Source organism: Panthera pardus, unplaced genomic scaffold (genome assembly GCF_024362965.1).
Source record: "Panthera pardus isolate Hobbes unplaced genomic scaffold, ASM2436296v1 HiC_scaffold_16, whole genome shotgun sequence".
Lineage (NCBI taxonomy): Eukaryota > Metazoa > Chordata > Mammalia > Carnivora > Felidae > Panthera > Panthera pardus.
In genome coordinates this window covers 105,301,334-105,322,949 of record NW_026526721.1, presented here as the reverse complement: position 1 = coordinate 105,322,949, position 21,616 = coordinate 105,301,334, and the positions used below count along the sequence as shown (strand labels likewise).

The 21,616-nt window shown below is 39.2% G+C and overlaps 1 protein-coding gene across 1 annotated transcript in view; it reads right to left on the bottom strand.

Annotated features, from left to right (window-relative positions):
* Positions 1 to 11,923: 11,923 nt before the first annotated feature.
* The window catches only part of RARRES1 (retinoic acid receptor responder 1), a 69,599-nt gene continuing 59,906 nt past the window's right edge, over positions 11,924 to 21,616 (bottom strand). The window contains exons 9-10 of the mRNA XM_053904177.1: positions 13,315 to 13,377; positions 11,924 to 12,753 (exon numbers count right to left, since the gene is read on the bottom strand). Coding sequence (XP_053760152.1) covers positions 12,604 to 12,753; positions 13,315 to 13,377 — 213 coding nt within the window. The 3' untranslated portion in view covers positions 11,924 to 12,603. The remainder of the gene's footprint in view (positions 12,754 to 13,314; positions 13,378 to 21,616) is intronic.

The following is a 21,616-nucleotide window of genomic DNA, read 5'->3' as shown; positions in this document are numbered from 1 at the left end:
CATTTCATCAGCCTCTTGTACCATTAATGATGACTTTGAAAATTGTTCCTGATGAGGAAATACCTTCCTAGAATTTAGCTCAGTTTCTCTGGCTATTGCCAATAGTTAGGAATATCGGAACTGTGATGGATAAATTTTGATGTGTTTTTAACTTGGTAAACGTTCTGCTTATAAAGACAGACCATCAGAAAAGAACCTAGATATTTAATCTAACATCAGCATTTCATAGGCAAAAACACAGGCTGGCTGATGGGAGTAACAAGAGTGGGATCACGTAGGGACAGATGTAGGAACAGAACCTGCATCTCTTGCCATCTCTTGCTAATTAGTTTGGTTAAAATTGGAAGAGACCACATCCGAACCAAAGTCTGTAGCCAAAAAAAAAGAGAATATTCATAAATGAGCGTTTTTATCTATTACTCTAATGAAGGATAATTGTTGGCTAATATTTTTTTAATGTTTTATTTGTTTTTTTGAGAGAGAATGCAAGCCGGGAGGGGCAGAGAGAGAAGGGGACAGAGGATCCGAAGAGGGCGCTGCAAGAAAGACCGTATCACTTGTGTTGGAGACAAGTAACAGCTCTAGGCAGTCAGTATTGCAGTGATTCCCAACCCACTAATTCTGACTGCACTTTAAAAGTCACATGGGGAGTTTAAGAAGAAACTCCCATTTCCAGCCCCTAGATACTTGGATCCTTTGGATTCAAGATCTAAAGTTTTCCACCTGAGAGGCGCATGGGTGGGTCAGTCAGTTAAGCCTCCAACTTCGGCTCAAGTCATGATCTCATGGCTCAAGGGTTCGAGCCCCGTGTCATGCTCTGTGCTGACAGCTCAGCACCCAACTCACTCTCTCTCTCTCTCTCTCTCTCTTTCTCTGTCTCTCAAAAATAAACATTAAAAGTTAAAAAAATCATTAAAAGTTTTCCACTTCATTCGAATATACAGGAAAGTTTAAAGACCAGTATATCTTGCACCTCCAAGACATGAAATGGAAGATTTGTTTAGATGTGTTGTATTATTAATGTTCTTTTGTATGATGTTAGAGTTTGGGATATAGGTTCTCAGTTTGATAACTTTACCTTTAAAGAAATATGGTCAATTTTCCGCCATGTCTTTCCTCCTTGCTCACTTGTTTAGTTTTAAATCACTAAAATTTTATCAATTCTGAAGTGTTAGACTTTTTCATCTTTAATATTTTTAAAATCCGGATGAGTTTTTAAATTGATGCAAATGGAACCAGACATCCACGAGGTAGTAGTAAATTGTGACATGCAGAAGTATATCCCTTTATAGAAGACACCTATTTGCATTGCTAACACTATAAATTGTTGAATGAGAGCATTAATTGTTGCTTTTAAAGTGTCTTCAAATAACTAACACTGGAGTGCATCCTTGAAATAGTCTGTTGTATTTACAATTTATTGTGAGCATTCATTCGTTCATTTATCCATTCAAATAAGTGCCAGGAAGCAAGTTAGGTGATAGTATGACTTTGAAAGCTAGGAAAGGTCACAGAACAGGTCATAAAATTTTCTAACCTGAGGGAAACTGTAGAATAAACTCTTATGTCATGAAGAACTGTCATTCAGGAGCAAATATAGAAACTTCCAACAGACTTTCAGAATGTGTTTCATTTCTAACAATTCATAATCCAGGTAAGAAAAAAGAAAGTAGAAGTCAATGGAATGCAGACAAAATCCTGGTATTATTTTGTGTGTCTTAAAATTTTGAAAGTTCTAGAGATAAGGAAAATAAATGTGATGTTGTATATACCTGTTATTGGCTCAGTGACTTGGAAGAATTTAGACTTTTTTTTTTTAATTTAAGTTTATTTATTTTGAGAAAGAGCACAAGTGGGGGAGGGTCAGAGAAGTAGAGACAGAATCCCAAGCAGGCTTTGCAACATCAGTGCAGAGCCTGATATGGGGCTTGAACTAACGAACCGTGAGACCATGACCTGAGCTGAGATCAAGAGTCGGACCCTTAACCAACTTGCACCATCCTGGTGCCCTGGAAGAATTTAGGCTCTTAATGAAAACAAGACTTAGGGATTTTAAGAGTTTTTCATTTTATATCAAGGCAGATGAAGTGATTTTTCTCTACAGTTAGCTGACAAAATCAATACTAGTAAAATTTGGTCAGCAATTTAAGATGTTCTAATAGTGATATTAGGAATATTTAGTTGGTTTAAATTTTGGATGTTTTATAAATTTAGACAATTGTGTTTGTGTGTTGTCTGTATGTGTAGAATTCCTCTTCATAATCTGTTATACTGAAATCTGTAAAAGGGTTAATATCTGATTGAATAATGGTCATTTGTGAGCTTAATCTCACTAATTTAAAAAATGCTTTTATGAGGAAGAGGACTTTGAGATAAGTGAGACTAGAAAGCTGAAAGCCCTTTCTGGCCCTTAATGTGATACTAAAAAGTTGATTAAAGATCACAGGACATTGAATATGCTATTACTATAATGCTCTCCAGACCTTTTTTGAAGATTACTTAGAGAACTTCAGGTAGAGGTTTTGGTTTTGACTTGGTCTTGTCATGATTTAATCGTTGTAGACTGATATTTTAGAAAAGGTCTTTTCTTTGCATTATTATATAGGTGGGAGATCTAGTGTTTCATTTAAATGATTGTTTCTGGTGCTTCAGAATACTTAATGGTTCTTTAAATCAGGCAGATTTTGGGGCGCCTGGGTGGCTCAGTCGGTTAAGCGTCCGACTTCAGCTCAGGTCACGATCTCACGTTCCGTGAGTTCGAGCCCCGCGTTGGGCTCTGGGCTGATGGCTCAGAGCCTGGAGCCTGTTTCCGATTCTGTGTCTCCCTCTCTCTCTGCCCCTCCCCCGTTCATGCTCTCTCTCTGTCCCAAAAATAAATAAACGTTAAAAAAAAAAAACCAAAAAACTTTAAATAAATCAGGCAGATTTTGGGAAGGTGAATACAAAGGATTGGGGTTTAAATAGATTAAACTAGATCTAAAAAGTAAAAATATATAAACTAGATCTAAAAAGTGACTGTATCATCCTAGTTTTTATTTTGTGATAGTCCATGTCTATAAAATTTTTTTGCTTCAGTATAAACTCTTCTAATTTTCTAACAGTGTAGACTTAAAAGTAATATTTTGGTATATTTTAAAGCTGATGCCTCCTACTCAGTTACTGGCCAAGGAACCTGGCTAACAAGTTTTGAGACCGATATAAGCATTCCATTAAATGGCCAAGGGCAGGCCGCCCCACAATGTCCCGCTTTGGTATACTGATTATTTTGAATAAAAGTTGCTTAAGAGACAGACTATGCACAAGGACACTTGGACCATACCGTCTATGCCCCTGAAAGCAGGAAATAAATCATGCAAAAAGGCACCCTCTCTATAACACAAGGTAAAGACACAGCCTATCACCAGAGATAGGAAATTTAGAGCCAAAGCCAAGAAAGCTATACAAATAACCCTTGTTACTTGTTACTAATTTACTACCCCAGCCCAAATTCAGTTTAGAATTCTTTACTAATTGAAGCTCCCAAAGTTTTCTTTATCCCGTTAATTCCTCACAGATTGTTTGTTTATAAACTAAAAAAAAAAACAAAAACAAAAAAACAAAAACCCAAAACTGCCCATTTTTTTAGGTCTCAGTTGCATTATTGGGCCTCTCTGCACATGTAAAAAAACCTTCCCCCCCCCCTCTTGTTAATCTGTCTCATACCAATTAAATTCTTAGACTAGCTGGAAGAAACTTGATGGATAGAATAAAATTTAAAATCCTCCCCTACAGTTGGCATATTTGGCAGGATCAACTTCCACTGGAGAATTGCTCTGAAGATTGCAGTTTTGAAATATTGGGACATCTGATCAACCAGCAGAAGGTAAGATTTTTTACCATGTTAGCCTCCCAGAATCTGCAGAATCTAGTGGAGTGAGAGTAATGAGAATCTTTTTTTTTTCCTTTAGATTAGCAGGAAAAAATAATGTGGAACTAAGTCATTGGGCTTAGCAAGTCTTGGTAAAAATGTGGGTGAGTACTCTCGGTTTTAGTGATCCGTTTCCTCCCAGAGATGGTCTTGGTTTTCCTTTGTCTCTTTTGTGTCTTTTGTGTCATTTGTTATGAAAACAATCATAGGGCAGAAAGCAGGCATAGGTTCTAGAAGCCTGCTGTTTGAGCCAACCTCACAGAATGATGAAATAATGGTTCTTATCAGACTGCTGTCTGTTTAGATAAACTTTGCTGTGGGTTAATGTGCACATGAGGGAAAGGCTGTTGCCAGAGGAAATCTTGGAAGCCAAAGCTTCAAAATGGGTGGGCATGGGTTGAGCACTTAAAAGCTGCTAGAGTGCTCACCACCGAACTCAGGGACTCCCCTATGTTAGGAAAGTTGGTCACAGAACAGGTTAGATTGACAGTAAGTCATCTGCCAAACACTACACAATCCACAACCGCACGGCACATCCCTCCTGGGTATTTGGCTCTGAGAGACCCAACACTAAGCTAAAGCTTAGAAAGACCAGACGAGATTTTCCCTTTTATTCTGTCATATGTCCTAAGAGCTTGACTTTGTGGTCAGTAAGAATATCCTCTCTGGTCTTCGCCGCCTGGATGGTACTTACTGGGGGCACCTTGGTGGCCAAATAGACCTGGGTTCTGATATGTGCAGTTACAAGCAGCACTTTGTACTTTTTACAAGAACTTTGGCTGTGCCAGTTCTCAAGGGGAGTTTCTCATAAAACGTCCTGGTCCATAAGGTCCTGAGCCTTTGTTGTCTCGTCCTTCATTGCTTGTTAGTGTTGGAAAATTCCATTGTAGTTGTTCCTGCCTGGTGTCACAGATTAGCAGATCTATTCATTTTTGTGGGAGACCGGCAACACCATTTTCACTACAGCATCCTTACTGCCTGTGCAACAAAGTCCTTTGCTTAATTAGATAATTTGGGGGAGTAAACTTTTGTATGACAGGGGTTGCGTCATCTATGCCCTGTCTAGGGACACATCTTGCACCTTTGATTAAGCCATAAAAGGTCTTATTGTTTTGAGTTGCTACTGAAATTAATAAGATCCTACTTGTCAGTGTCCAGAAGAGAGATCCTTTGAATTGGCTAAATTTGAAAGAAAAAAATTATTTATGGAGAGTTCTTGACTATCTGATTAGTGTAATGACTAACCTGAGGGACTCCCTGGATGAAATGAAAAAAAAATTAGACTTAAGACATTAATGTCCAGGGGCGCGTGGGTGACTCGGTTGAGCGTCCAACTTCAGCTCAGGTCATGAGCCCCCAGTTTACCAGTTCAAGCCCCGCATCGGGCTCAGTGCTGACAGCTCAGAGCCTGGAGCATGCTTTGGATTCTGGGCCTCTCTCTCTGCACCACCTCCCACCTTACTTGTGCATTCTCTCTCTCTCTCTCTCTCTCTCTCTCCCCCCCCCCAACCTCTCTCAAAAAAAAAAAAAGGACATTAGTGTCTACATTCAACATAAATTCGCTTTTTTAAAATCCAGCCCCATCTGCCTGTGTTAACTTTCCCTAGAAGATTTACAGAGAACACTCTGGTCTAATCTCTAGTTTTAAAGTAGGCTACTCAGGCTAGTCGTGCAAACTCTGAAAGCTAGAAAGGGAATTCAGCAGAATCACCTGGGACAGGCCATAGGGCTCGCTTTGCTGCAATCAGGCTCTTTCAGCTTTAGGCATTTCTGTGCAGTGACCTTCACAGATGTATCCTAGACCCCGCCATTATAAAAACTGCATGTCTCCTGAACAGCAGCAGATCCTGTGAATTAAAAAGCCTTTTTTCCTCCACTTTCAGAAGATCCTACCAAATTTAGAGAAGAATTAGATTAATGGTTATTTACAACCCCACTCACAGAGACCTTGACTGGCTTCTAAGGTGAGTTCTACCACCTCATGATTATACTATGGTTATTAGTCCAGGCAGTCCCCTGGAGAAACCCTCCCTTCAGAGAGGAAACAGAAGACCAAAATTTCTCATGGCCCTCCTACAAATGAATTGGGGAAGACCAATTTTCAGGCACTAATAGAAGCCAAGGTTAAATTCTATACTCAGAAAAAAGGCTTTTGTTAAAATGCTTGATACAGATTTTACAAAGGCATAATAAGTCTTTTGATTCCCTTTTTAGTTGAAAATCTTCCTGCTATGAAAAACTAAAACTTTAATTAAAAAGGCAGATCAGGGTGCCTGGGTGGCTCAGTCAGTTAAGCGTCTGACTCTTGATTTTGGTTCAGGTCATGATCTCACGGTTCATGGGATCCCAACCCCCCTCTGACAGCACAGAGCCTGCTTGGGATTCTCCGTCTCCCTCTCTCTCTCTGCCCCTCCCCTACTTTATCTCCAAATAAATAAGAAAATAAAAACTTTTAAAAAGGAAAAGGCAGGTCAACCCATAGATATTTAGGCTATAATTCATTTCTTTGAGGGACTTGGAAACAACAGTCTTTGTCTTACACATTGCTACAAAACCAGAAATGGAACTCTAGAAACCATTCAGGCCCACCCTGGGTTTTTTTTTTAGGTTTGAATTTTAATTCTAGTATAGTTAGAATATAGTATTATATCAGTTTCAGGTGTACAATATAGTGACTCAACAATTCTACACATTACTCAGTGCTCATCATGGTAAGTGAACTCTGATCCCCTTCACCTATTTCACCCATCTGCCAACCCACCTTCCCTCTGGTAACCATTATTGTTCTCAGTTCTCTATAGTTAAGTGTCTGTTTCTTGGTTTGTCTCTTTTTTTTCTTCTTTGCCATCTGTTTATTTCCTGAATTCCATATGAGTGAAATCATATGGTATTTGTCTTTCTCTGATTTCTCTTAGCATGATACCCTCTAGCTCCACCCATGTCATTGCAAAAGGCAAGAATTCATCCTTTATTACTAAATGATATTGCTACGTGTGTGTACTACCTCTTCTTTATCCATTCATCTTCCAAGTGTTGGCTATTGTAAATAATGCTGCTATAAACATAGGGGTGTGTGTACTCTTTTGAATTAGTGTTTTTATATTTATGGGGTAAATACCCAGCAGTGCAATTACTGGATCATAGAGTAGTTCTATTTTTAACTTTCTGGAGAAACACCATAGTGTTTTCCAAAGTGGGTATACCAGTTTGCATTCCCACTAACGGTGCACAAGGGTTTTTTTTTCTCCACATTCTCTCCAACACTTGTTGTTTCTTGTGTTTTTTATTTTAGCCATTCTGACAGGTGTGACGTGATATCTCATTGTAGTTTTGATTTGTATTTCCCTGATGATGAGTGATGTTGAGCATCTTTTCATGTATCTGCTGGCCATCTGGATGTCTTTTTGGAGAAATGTCTGTTCATGTCTTCTGCCTGGTTTTAATTGGATTATTTGTTTTTGGGGTGTTGAGTTGTATCAGTTCTTTATATATTTTGGATACTAACCCTTTATCCGGTGTGTCATTTGCAAATATCTTTTCCCATTCAACAGTTTGTCTTTTAGTCTTGTTGCTTATTTCCTTTGCTGTGCAGAATCTTTTTATTTTGATGTAGTCCCAATAGTTTATTTTTGCTTTTATTTCACCGGAGATAGAATTTTAAAAAGGGAAAAGAGGCTTTTTTGAAATAAAAACTGCTAAAAAGGCTGTTATGCTGAGACTCTGGCACCTGTGATAGGAAGCCAGTATATCTCAGGGTGCCTAGGTGGCTCCGTCGGTTAAGCGTCCAACTCTTGATTTCTGCTCAGGTCCTGATCTCGCAGTTGGTGAGATAGAGCCCGCGTCTGGCTCTGTGCTGGCAGCTCCGAACGTGCTTAGGATTCTCTCTATGCGCCTCCCCTGCTTGCTCATGTTCTCTGGCTCTCTCTCATAAATAAATAAAATTATTTTTTTAAATGTTGTGAAAGGTTTATAGCAAAAGAAGCTCTGGAAAGGAATTTTATTTGTGTCCAGTACTGGCTAAGATTAAAATAAATTTCCTTAAGGATGTGTTTTATCAAAAGTACACTGTTGCAAAATTAGAATTTGGTTTTTCTCTGTTGAAAACAGGGGCACGTGGGTGGCTCAGTAAGGTTGCCTCAGGTCATGGTCTTGTGGTTCATGAGTTTGAGCCTGGTGTCAGTCTCTGTGCTGACAGCTCTGAGCCTGGAGCCTGCTTCAGCTTCTGTGTCTCCCTTTCTCTCTAACCCTCCCCCTCCTTGCACTCTCTCTCTCTCAAAAATAAACATTAAAAATAAAAAAAATTTTTAAAGGAAAACCTTTTCTTAAGTTCCTGATTTGCTTTTTATAAAATTTGTATACAAAGTTTTCCTTTACTTTTAATGTAATCTGCCTAGAAAAACAAAGATTCTATGTTTTGTCTCTGTTGGGTCTTTGATTATCAAAAAACCCAAGTCTCGTCTTACTATTAAAAGAGCTAAGCTTTACTCACAACTATATAACCTTCTGCACTTGCCTTTGAAATCTTTTATCACTTTGGTTAAACAGACAAGTATGGTTTCAGAATGATCTGTGAGCCTATTTAATCAAATGTTCAAACCTTCTGCTATTTTTTGAGAAACTTGCCAGGATTAAAGTCTAAAATGAAGTCTTTTGACCACAACCTTTTTTTTTTTTTTTCCTTAACATTTATTTAGTTTTGAGAGAGCATGAGCATGAGCAAGGGGAGGGGCAGAGAGAGGGAGAGAGAATATGAAGCAGGCTTCAGGCTCTGAGCTGTGGCTCGAACCCACGAACTGTGAGATCATGACCTGAGCCTGTCTGACACTTAACCGACTGAACCAGGTAGGTGCCCCTCTTTTGACCACAATCTAACTGAAATATTCCAGAGGGCCCACGGAACATTTCAGAAGATCTGTTCTCCATATAAAAAAGTAGGTATTAAGCTAATTGGGCTTATTTATCATGTTCAGTTACATTGGAAGAATTGTCAAAGAAGTGATACTAAACCTTCTTAGATTATATTTGTGTAGATATGTTATTAAAATGTTTTAAAAGTTGAATGAAATCTTATATGTGCTAATATGTTATTATCTTGATGTGTTAGTTGTCACAGCAATAACCAAATTTATTCGTCAAATGCATTACAATTCATTCTAATCAGATATTTTACCATGGCCATTTTTTTTCAACATTTTTTTAAATGTTTTTATTTTTTGAGAGAGAATGAGAAAGGGAGAGGTGGAGAGGGAGGGAGACAGTGGATCCAAAGCAGGATCTGCACTGACAGCACAGAGCCTGATATGGGCCTCAAACTCACAAACCATGAGATCATGACCTGAGCTGAAGTCAGACACTTAACAGACTGAGCCACCCAGGCACCCCTCATCATGGCCATTTTTAAATCTTTTCTCATATACAAACAATTCTACTTTTACTTAGATGCTTTTACAAAAGCTTCCTGCAGATGGGTTTCATCTTCAGTGAGACTTGTGGAAACAATTCTGAGTACAGGTTTCTGATGACCTTAAGATTATAAAACTGAACTGGGTAAGAATTTCTGGAACTAGTGGAAAAATTGGATTCAAGCAGCAGAAGAAATAATAACAAGCCTGAATGAACTGAAGAGGATGATTATAATTTCTATGACATTTTTATTAGAACCATTAGTGATTTTTTTAATGTTTTGGGTTTTTTTTTCAAATTTAAGGGAAGTTTTTCTCTTACACTATGACTTACAGCAATTTGATAAATGTTTCAATTTGTTCACAAAGGTATATTTTATCTTTTTTCCCCCTACCTGATTGTTCCAGAGTTCCTAAACTCTCAGTGCGTATTCTTACATTTTCATAATAATTTTTATTTCCATAAGTTCAGTAAAAATCTGTTCTCCTTGTAACAGGACACAATTGGAAACATTGGTTATATTACCAAGGTTTTCACTGAAATGTCATATTTGAGGGAGACATGCATAGACTCAGACATGACCAGAACAGCTTTAAGGTTGACTGTATGGAATAAAGCTCCTTAGAAAAAGCTGGATACACGTTTCCCAAGCAGTCTTTCTAAGTAAAGAAGGTCACTTCGTTGCAGGTGCAAGAACCTCAGTATTCTTTGGGGACCTCAAGAAGAGAGGACTTAACCCCAGACGATAGGTATTACAGGCGAGGTCTGATGGCAAATATTTGGCTTGGCTTCTGGGCCTTCAAAGGCTGTTAAAAGTTCAGTCAGAGATTCCTTACAAAAAGTTTAAGCAAAGCAGATTTAAAAGAGCCTGTATGATCCGTCACTATTCTTGCTGTACTTCTGTAAATAATCAAGCCAAGTTTATTGAAACTATATTTATTCTGCAAATAAATTGGCCTTACTCTGGTAAAAATAAGGGTGAATATAGAGGGAAGAATTTTATTTCACTAACACACCTTTGTGTAAATTAGATTCTAATACAGTTCATTATAAACTGGACTAGATCCTGATTCCTTTTAGTTTCCTCTAGTGCCTGGCTACCGCCCTTCAAATGAGTGAATGAATGTCTTCTGTTTTTTTCCCATCCTTTTGACTTGGAATCATTTGAGAATTAAAACTTCTTTTTCTTGAAGCCCTGCCAGCTGAATAGCAGATCACCATAACAGCTCATATATAATCTTCATGCCTGTTGTTCTATGGGCCACTCAAAACCATCACCAGAAACATGCAAACTACAAAGAAAATCTGTCACATTGCCAGACCTGCCCTAAAAGCATCTATCTGAAGATGCTTTAAGCCTGCATCTAGAAATCCTCTTGACTAGCTACCCTCAGAACTCAGAAATGGGTTCACAATTTGGTTCAATCGTTAACCATTGTTTTTCTTTTATTTCCATAGAAGTGCCTCTTATTACATGATTATTTGAACCATAGGCTTAATGTTAAGACACCTGTGTTCTGAAATGAGTTTAAGTTGGTTGACCTATTGTCAGTATTAAGACACTGATTCAACAAGAAGGAATAGTCTACCAGCTCAACTTGTAATGTGTGAAACTTCCAGGGAAGCTTCGGTGGAAGGAACTGTAGGAGCCAAGGACAGGCCGCCCCAAAATGTCCTACTGTGGCATATTATTTTAAGTAAAAATTACTTAAGACCATGCAGGAGAGACACTGGGATCCCCTTCTGTCTTCCTGAAAGCAGGAAATAAATTCCCCCATGTGAAAAGGAAATAAATACCCTTCCTATATCACAAGGTAAAGAGACATCCTTATCGGAGATAGGAAATTTAGAGCAAAGAAGTCTGTACAGAAAACGTTTGTTACTTGTTACTGACTACCTGAACCCAAATTGTTTAGAATTCCTTATTAATTGGGGTGCCTGGGTGACTCAGTCGATTAAGTGTCCTACTTCAGCTTAGGTCATGATCTCACAGTTCGTGAGTTCAAGCCCTGCATCTGGCTCTGTGTTGACCACTCGGAGCCTGGAGCCTGCTTCAGATTCTGTGTGTGTCTCTCTCTCTCTGCCCCTCCCCTGCTCACACTCTAACAGTTAAAAAAAAAAAAAAAAAAAAAAAAAAAGAATTCCTTAGCAATTGAAACTCCCAAAGTTTTCTTTGTCCTGTCAAGTCCTTCTAGATTTATACTCTGTCTTTAAAGGATAAAAATTGACTGCCTTCATTTCTTTAGGTCTCAAGTGCATTATTGAGCCTCTCTGCACATGTAGTAAAACTGTTTTATTTTCCTCCTGTTTATCTTCTCCTTTAATTCTTAGACCAGCTGGAAGAACCTTGATGGGTATAAAAAAATTTAAATTCTCCCCCTACAAAGGATAGGAATTTTGAGAGGCAAATGATGGCTATGTTTCCTGGATCACTTCTTCCTGCCTTGGGAGGTACTCCACTGAATTTGATTACGGTACATATTATATTTACTTTTATAAATTAATTTAGGCCAACACTGGGGTGCAAATTGTCATTATAGATGAAAATTGTACATATTTGATAGAATTTCAGTTACATCACCATTCCATTTAATACATTTGCAGACACTCCGCTTTATCCATGAAACACTTTATTTATAAAATTTGAATTAAGCAATATTAAGAGTTCATTTAATTCAGTTTAGCACAAATTTTGCTTATGGATACAAATCTCTATAAACACACACTGAACACATTTTATATAGAAAAGTAGATATCAAAAAAAGAATACTTGCTTGAAATGATAAAAAAAAAATTAAAGTTTGTTCTAAACTGGTATTATTTTCCCTGCAATTTGCTTTCATTGAACTATATTATATTTTTTATATACTAAGTAGAAGGAATTTAGCAACAGAAAATAGTTGGCTTTGCTATGTTCAAAGTAATGAGAAATACAGCTTTAAAGGTAAGACCATCAATTTTTGTTTTGCTAAATACTTACTGATCCAATTACAGTATATACCAATTGATTGTTCTTTTACATTTTAGGGCTGAAACCCTGAGAAACTTGTGGAGTAAACTGTTTAGCGCTGAGCAGAGTTCAGTATGCCTGTGTTCCCAGAATTAACAAAATAAACCAAACCAATCGAAAAACAAAAACCCCAGCATCTTTTAATTGTTAAGTATTATAATTGCAGGCTTTCTAAAAAATATTAGAATACTTTATACCTTTCCTATTTTGCCAGAATAATGATTTACACTATTTAATAGAGTCATTTTGTTTAGAATTTGGTATAAGCAGACCTTTTTTCTTTTCAGAAATTATTCAGCTCTGTTGGTGCCACAGCTGAACCTTCTTCAGTTCCAGAGGCTTCTTCTGGTGTCTGTAGCTCTTGACAGTGGTACTTCACTTTAAGTGGTTTGCCAGGGTACCAGACCAAGTGAATACGACAAGGAATGATCTCCTGGAAAATAAGAGTTCTAAAGTACTATGATCTGCAAAAATTTCTGGCAAAAGCATTTCTGTATCAGAGGAGTGCTGACAATACTGACTCCGTCTTTGACCCTCCGTCTTGCTCATGTCTGTGCACTGACCTCCCTCAGGAACATGTTCCAGGCCCCTTGGAGGTAATATGCCCTGCCCCAAGTGCAGGAAGGCTTGTCTTGATCTCCCCTAATGTTTTGGTAACTAGCAGAGCTTGCCTAGTGCCCATGCCCCCAACCCTGATGGTACCACGAGGTCTGTGAAAATATTAGACCGCTGACCTCACCACAGTGACCTCTGCACATCCCCTTGCTCTATAAAATCTGTGCACTAACAGTTCAGACTTTGCAGAGAACAGCTGCGCAGCGCCTCGGTCATCACCTGCCGATCCTCCCGTCAGTAAGTCACCCTGACTAAAACTCCGTGTAAACTGGGTGCAGCTGCCTGCTGTTTTTTGGTCTCCAAGTGCCTTCTCAGTTTGTATGATACTTTACTGTTTCCCTCCTCTACCTTCTAACCTACATACAATTCTGTGTTTTACCTGTGTTGAGAATTCATGGAGTAGAACGGTATAATCAAAATCAATTGCATCGTCATTTGTTTTCTAGAGAAAGAAAAAGAGAATTAGTGTAATAAACGGGATAGATTTATATTAGTTCAGAGTTTGGAGGGCTTCTATCATTATAAATTCTTGTTTGAACGAGTGCCTTGAATCTCCTGCTGCCTCTTCAATCCTAGCCTCAGCTCCTTTAGTAGTAGCCTGCAGGCAAATATGAAAGCCAGGGTTCCTTACTGTTTTGTCACCAAGTTAGATGCAAATCTAGTTGACTATCTTACTATCACTTGTTCTAATATGTATGGCTAAGTCCTGTGGGAGTAGGGAGAATCTTTGGACAGCCCTTGGAGTCTAAATACTGTAGATGCACCTGCATTTGTAGGTCAACACCAATATGCCAGACACCTGGACAAGGGGCAGGGCAGGTGGCATTCTAAAATGCCACCATGGACCAAGTTCTGTGCTAAAAACTTTATACATTCGTCATGTAATTCTCTGTCTTGTAAGAATATGTACTGCGAGCCTGGCTTTACAGGGGAAGTAACTTGAGGTTACAGCTGGTAAGTGAAAAATGGGGATTTGAACCCTGATTTACAATTTTCCTTTTAATTTAAATTCAGGTTAGTTAACATATAGTGTAATAATGGTTTCAGGAGTAGAGTTGAGTGACTCATCACATACATAAAACATCCAGTGCTCATCCCAACAGGTCCCCTTCTGAATGCCCATCACCCATTCATCCCACCCCACCCCCTTTTCCCCTCCAGCAACCCACATTCCTTAAGCACTGCTTCTAAAACCTATATGCTGGATATTTATAGGTAGGCAGGCAGACTATTTACCAGGTATTTGTATAAATATTTTTAAAAATTGGTTTTACTTATAAACTTGAAGTATTTTCTCAAGCCAATACCTTTTTATTCTGTTTTGGAAAATAGTAATCCTGAAGAAAATTCTAGCGGTGTCTAGAGTTTAGGCAAATCCTGAAACGATGAGTTTCCAACTTAATTTTATAAACTCTATTGCTAAATACACAGTGTTACATATCTTTTAATATAAAAGCTTGGATTATTATAATGCTTTTAAACCCTGTACCATTTAATTAAGACCTTCCTCAATAACATTATTAAACCTTTACAGTTTTGGTTTTATAGATTCTGCCTCCTCCAGGAGGAAGCACTCTTACCTCAAGCCCAAAAGCAGGGCTTATTAAAAAAACCAGAGAACGGGACACTGCACATCCCAGCCTGGCAAAGTATTCCTGGGTTGGGCTGCCCCCACCAAGTCAAGCTCTGCCGAGAAGTAGTTATTTTTAATGTTATTCAGATATAATCTCCTTGGCTTCTATTCAAATTATCACAAATGCCAAAGCCTTATAATCCAAATTGATGATTTCCTGTCACATTTTCCAGTAATTCAGCACTTTCTTCTTCCTAGAGGCCGACTGGAAGTGTTTTGTTTGTTCCCTCTTCCTTACTCGTGATCTCCACCACAACCAGTGTGGTTTTAGTTGAGTCGGTAGGCTTATATTATTAGTATATGCTATCCAAAGTAGACTTCTTAGTCGAATAAATAAGGTAGATAACAAGGTTTCTATAATGCACCCTTGGCTAGCGGGGGCCTCTAGGTAGGGGAAGGCCTTGGGCTGACTGCTAGTGCGCGGAATAGTTTGGGGTGCTGATAGTGATTGGTATGGACAGATAAGAGTTAGAACAATGCTCACTTTTCCTTTTCTCAATTCATACTTAAATGTTAAGCGTGTAGGGAAAGTCCTCATCTGTTTTGTTTTGTTTTCCTAGCCACCAAATACCTCCCTTGCCCTTGGCACGGTCCTTATGGCATTAGGAATAACACCCGCTCTTCATTTCCAAAGTAGTAACTGTGCCAGTCAGATGGGTCTTACTTCGTATCTGTATTTTAGTCATTACCCCCTCTTCTTTCAGGCCTTGTTCATTTGGAACTGTGAGTTTGTAAGCCTGCACTTCCTTACACTGTTGCATTAAAAGGAGACTTTAACCCTGAGTGTAAAGGTAATAATTCCCACCCTTTAAAAAGCTTTTGAAAAACTATAATCTCTATACTTTGCTAAGCCACAGGGCACCTGCAGTCACTTCCTGCCTCTTTGTTGTCTTGGCTTTATCAGCCCCACCACCTTCCTGTAGCTCGTCTGCTAGAACAGTATATAGATCTGATCTCAGTGACTTTTTAAACACTGTTTCTTGTTTTGCTTGTTGCTGCGTTGCTTCTTTTGTGCATTGCTTCTTTTCCTGAGAGATCATGAGAATCCTTAGTGGCTACCAAATAGCAAAATCCGAACATCTATGTGGATATGTGCATACTTTTCTTTAAGGAAACTGACAAAATAGGAAAGAGTATCCAGTGGAGAAAAGAAAGTGTCTTCAGTACATGGTGCTGGGAGAACTGGACAGCAACATGCAGAAGAATGAAACTAGACCACTTTCTTACACCATACCAACCTCAAAATGGATGAAAGACCTATGAGACAGGAAACCATCAAAACTCTAGAGGAGAAAGCAGGCAACAACCTCTTTGACCTCACCCACAGCAATTTCTTGCTCGACACACCTCCAAAGGCAAGGGAATTAAAAGCAAAAATGAACTATTGGGACCTCATCAGGATAAAGGGCTTCTGCACAGCAAAGGAAACAATCAATAAAACTAAAAGATAACCGATGGAATGGGAAAAGATATTTGCAAATGACATATCTAAATGTGTATCAACTTTGAAATCAAATTTACCAAGTGATTCAGTGATTTAGATTTTTGTTAATTTCAAAGACTTCAGTAAATTTGTTAATCCTCACTTAATAGGTCCTAAGAGTTGAAGTCATCTGCCTTGGGTGGCACAGCAAGCCAGTAACATTACTCAATTATTAGTCGTCTAAAACCAAAATCCCACAGGGTTAAAAAAAAAAAAAAAAAAAAAAGCTAAATTTCCTAAGTGATGGTTCTCCCTCTGCATTTAAAAAAAATTTTTTTTAATGTTTTTAATTTATTTTTGAAGGAGAGACAGAGACAGAGCATGAGCGGCGGAGGAGCAGAGAGAGAGGGAGACACAGAATCTGAAACAGGCTCCAGGCTCTAAACTGTCAGCACAGAGCCCGACGTGGGGCTCGAACTCACAAACTGTGAGATCGTGACCTGAGCCGAAGACGGATGCCCAACCGACTGAGCCACCCAGGCGCCCCCTGCATTTTTTTTTCTTAACTCTACAATTACGTCGGTCCCAATTTGGGTGAGTGATATTAATGGACACATGATAGACATCAAAGGCCAGCTACAAGACAGAAATGGAGCTGCTGTATCTGGCCATACTGTGTCCCGGTGGTTGTTAGTTTGGTAGTGTGTTATGTACAATGGCAAATGAAAAGAAAGCACTGACATTAAAAGATCCTAAGGAGCAGGGAAGATGCCAGAGTGGGAGGACCCTGAGCTCCCTAATGTCATGGACACATCCAAGCAACAACCACATGTGTTACAGCTCACTCTGAAAACAACCTGAAGCCTGCAGAATAGAGCTTCCACAGCTGGTTGTAGAGAGGAGGCCACATCAAAAAGGCCAGCAGAGGGGCGCCTGGGAGGCTCAGTCAGTTAAGCATCTGATTTTGGCTCAGGTCATGATCTCACAGTTCGTGATTTCGAGCCCCACGTCGAGCTTGCTGCTGTCAGTGCAGAGCCTGGAGCCTGCTTCGGATTCTGTGTTTCCCTCTCTCTTGACCCCTCCCCTGCTTGTGCTGTCTTTCTCAAAGATGAATAAATAAACATTTATTAAAAAATGTTTAAAAATAAACAAAAAGAAAGATGAGCAGAGGTGGAGACACAGTTGGGAAGCAGACCTGACATGACTAAGCACAAATGACAGGGATATCACAAGCACAGAAGAGTGAAAGGATCAGACCCCACACCAGGCACCCCTGGCCCTGGGCATCCACCCTGGAAAGAGTCTCCATAACATTTACCTATGAAATAAGTGGGGCTTAACTCTGGGAAAGATGGAGGGGCCACAGGAAATAAAGTCTCTGCCCTTCAAGAGCCAAGATGCTAAATAATAAGGCCAAGACATAGCACAAAAGGAGCACTTTGCAAAGCACCTGGCATCTATGTGAAGGGGATTTAGTGACTGATTTTAGGACATGGGCCAAAGGGACAGGGATCTACAGAAGATTTCTCCAGGAACAAAAGTGGTGGGTGTCATTTTCTTGTCCTCCTCAGCCTAGACATTCAGATGCTTGTGGGAGCCAGTTCTGATCCTTTCCATCTACTTCGCCAGGACCATGTGCCCAACCTGGAGTTCCTTTGTAGACCCACCCAGCAGGCAATGCTGGTGAGGACCAGTGCCCCCTCAAAGTGATTCCTACCCTGGGGAGGGGAGGCAGAGATAACCCTACAAACCAGCATACCCACACTTCCTGGGGCTGGGCCTCTCATCTGTGCAGGGAGAAAGCCCCCTCGCACTTTGAGTGCCTATAGCTTGTGCAATGGCTAATTGCATACAGCCATGCTGAGGGCCAGCCCTGCCCACTAGTGATCCCACAGCCACTATAGACAGGACTCTCAACAGCATGAAGAGCAAACCTTGCCCAGTGTGCCCGCAATAGGCAAAACAGGTCACTGCACCAGCTGGGCTGAGGGCCAGCCCGGATCACTGGCATGCCTACAGCAATCACATCTTGGCAAAAAACAGGTGTGCACACAGCCCACACAGGAGGACATCCCTGGAGCATGTGATTCTGAAGATGGGTTGGGGGGATTGTGCTACAGGATATCACAGGACTGCTTCTATTCAAGGCCACTACGTTCAAGCCCCAAAAGACTTAGACAAAATGAGGAGATAGAGGAATATATCCTAACTATAAGACAAAAATCACAGAAACTTAAGTGACCATCAACTTAATACAGCTATATATAATGTATGTATAATATATATATTATACATATATATGTATGTGTTTTATATATATATATATATATATATATATATATATATATATATATATAATATACATTAATACCACGGTAACCACAAATCAGAAACTTGTAATAGATACACAGAATGAAAGAGAAAGCAATTCAAGCATAATACTAAAGAAAACCATTAAACCACAGGGGAAGAGAGCAAGAGCAGGAACATAGAGAACTACAAAAACAACCAGAAAACAATAAACAAAATAGCAATAAGTACATGTCCATCAATAATTACTTTAAATATAAATGTTCTAAAGGCTCCAGTCAAAAGATAGAGAGTGACTAAGTGGATAAAAAAGCAAGACCCATCTATACTCCACGTACAAGAGACTCACTTCAGACCTAAACACACAAGCAGACTGAAAGTGAAGAGATGAAAAATAATATTAAATGCAAATGGAAGCAACAAAAAAACCAGGGTAGCAATACTTAGACAAAATAGACTTTAAAACGAAGACTGTAGCAAGAGACAAAGAAGGACATTACATAATCAATTCCACAAGAGCATATAACATTAGTAAACATCTATGCAACGAATATAGGAGCATGTAAATACATGAAGCAAATATTAGCAGACATAAAGGGAAAACACAATAATAGTAGGGAACTTTCACACCCCACTTACGTCACTAAATGTATCATCCAGACAGAAAATCAATAAGGAAACAGGTTTTGATCAACATATTAGACCAGATGGATTTAAATTGTTGAGATTTGTTTTGTGGCCTAAAATGTGGTCTATACTAGAAAACGATTTGTGTACATCCAAATTATGTTTTTGGATGTAATATTCTGTGTACACAGAACAAAGCTCAAAGTCATTAGAAGGAAATAAAGACTAGACGGAAATAAGAAAAAAAAAATAGAAAAGATCAATGAAGCCAAGACCTGGTTCTTTGGAAAGATAAACAAAATTCATAAACCTTTAGCCAAGCTCATTAACAAGTAGAGAAGACTCAAATAAATTAGAAATGAAAGAATAAGTGACACCACATAAATACAAAAGTTTATAAAAAAATACTAAGAAAAATTAAATGCCAACAAATTGAACAACCTAAAAAAATGCGTAAATTCCTAGAAAAATACAATCTTCCAAAACTGAATCAGGAAGAAATAGAAGTCAGAACAGACTGATAACTAGTAACAAAATTGAATCAGTTAAAAAAAAAAAAAATCACCCTACAAGCAAAAGTCCAGGACCAGAAGCCTTCATAGGTGAATTCTACCAAACACTTGAAGAATTAATACGAATTCTCCTCAAACTATTATAAAAAATAGAAGGGGAGGGACAACTGGCAAGTTAATCTGAGTCTAGAATTATCCTGATGCCAAAACCAGACACTACAAGAAAAGAAAACTATAGGTCAATATTCCTGATGAATATAGATAGAAAAATAACAAAATATCAGCAAACTGAATTCAACAATACATTACAAGGATCATTCAGGGGGAGGGGCCAAGATGAAGGAACAGCATGGAAGTTTTTTTTTATGTCTGTCGTCCCTGAAATGCAGCCCGATCAACACTAACCATCTTGCACACCTAGAAAACTGATTTGAGGATTAACACAACAATCTGCCCAACCTGAACCACAGAACTTGGCAGGTACACAGCATGGAGAGGTGAACTAGGGGAGAGAGAAGCCACAGAGGGCAGGGAGCTGTTTTTGCTTGTGGAGAGAGGATGGAGATGGGGAGAGTATGGGAAAAGCTCTGCCCACACACACACAAAAGCAGCTGGACAGAAAGTGGAAAAGTGGAAATAGCTGCAGGGACTGAACAAAAAAAAGAAAGGAGAGGGTCTAAATTCCATTAAGACTCTACAAACAGGGGGAGCACAGAGTCTGAAACTCCACAGCTTGATACCCGGTGGTGCTCTGCTCCTGGGGATTCGCCCTTCCCACCAGAGAGTGAGGTCCAAGGGGTCTTCGGGCCACACAGGGGAGAGGCAGTTCCCCTGCTGGGAGGACATTTGGTAAAGGCTGTGTGGCTACCCCAGAGGCAAAGGTCCCAGCGGACCCCAGAGAACCACCATATTCATTGGTGCTAGAAGAAGGATGTTAACGGGAAAGCCTGGTGCCAGACATGTGTTGTGATTTTCCATAAACCCTGAAACGCTGCTGCTACAAGACCACACTAACTTTTTCTGGGGCAGACTGGCACCCAGCCGCAGTCTCTGGGCACTGGCAGCAGTGCAGTCTCGTCAGTGTTCCTGGGGGTGGGCCAGCACCTGGCCATTGCTCAGTGAGACCGTCCCCCAAAGGTCTGAGTGGGTCAAAGCCGCAGTCCCTTGGAAGTGAGGGTTTGGGAAACAGCCCATTTGAGATAAAACTCAGGAGAGAGGTGCTGTGTGGCAGGCTGACTGCTTGGTCACAGACAGTATAGAAGTGGGGAGTGAATGGAAGCTGGAGACAAAGGAGGGATGCCCGATTGCCAGTTGTGGAGAGCACAGAGTTCCAATACTAGACGCTGGGTAGCTGGGTGATGCCATTTTCACTCCTCCCGCACATGCGCATACACGCCTACACTGCCACAGCAATCCACCCCAGTAAGCTGAGCAGTGCCATCTAGTGGATAATGGAGTCGTTACACTAAACCCCATCCAACTTGGCCAACAGCACTCTTGACAAACACAAGTCTCTCTGCCTGCTTAGTTTATGGGCTATAAAGTGCTTCATAGCTTGACTTCTACGGGAAACCTGCTATAATTTCAATTGTATTTCATTGTTTGCTGGTCCTTTTATTCAACATTTTTTCTTATTCTTGAATACAGAAAGAAAAAAATATATTTTTTTATTTTCCATTTTTATTAAAAAGATTTTTCTTTAATTTTTTTCTACTATATGTTTTACTTTTGTAAATTTTTAAATTCTACTTTGCTTTCATCATTTCATTTTATTATATTTTATTGTAGTCATTTTTAAAATTTTTCAAATGTTTTCCTTTTTTCTTTTCTTTTCTCATCTTTCCCTTTATCTCTAATCTATCAAGCTTCTTTCAACAACCAGACCAAAACACACCTAGGATCTAGCATCCTTCATTTGATTTCTTTCTGTTGTTTTTAATTTTTAATTTTTTTTACTTTATTAATTCCTTTTCTTCCTCCAAAATGATGAAACAAAGGAATTCATCCATAAGAAAGAACAGGAAGAAATGACACCCAGGGACTTAACACAGATACAAGCAAGATGTCTGAACCAGAATGTAGACTCATGATAAAAAGAATACTAGCTGGGGTTGAAAATAGATTAGAATCCATTTTTGTGGAGATAAAAGACATAAAAGCTAGTCAGGATGAAATA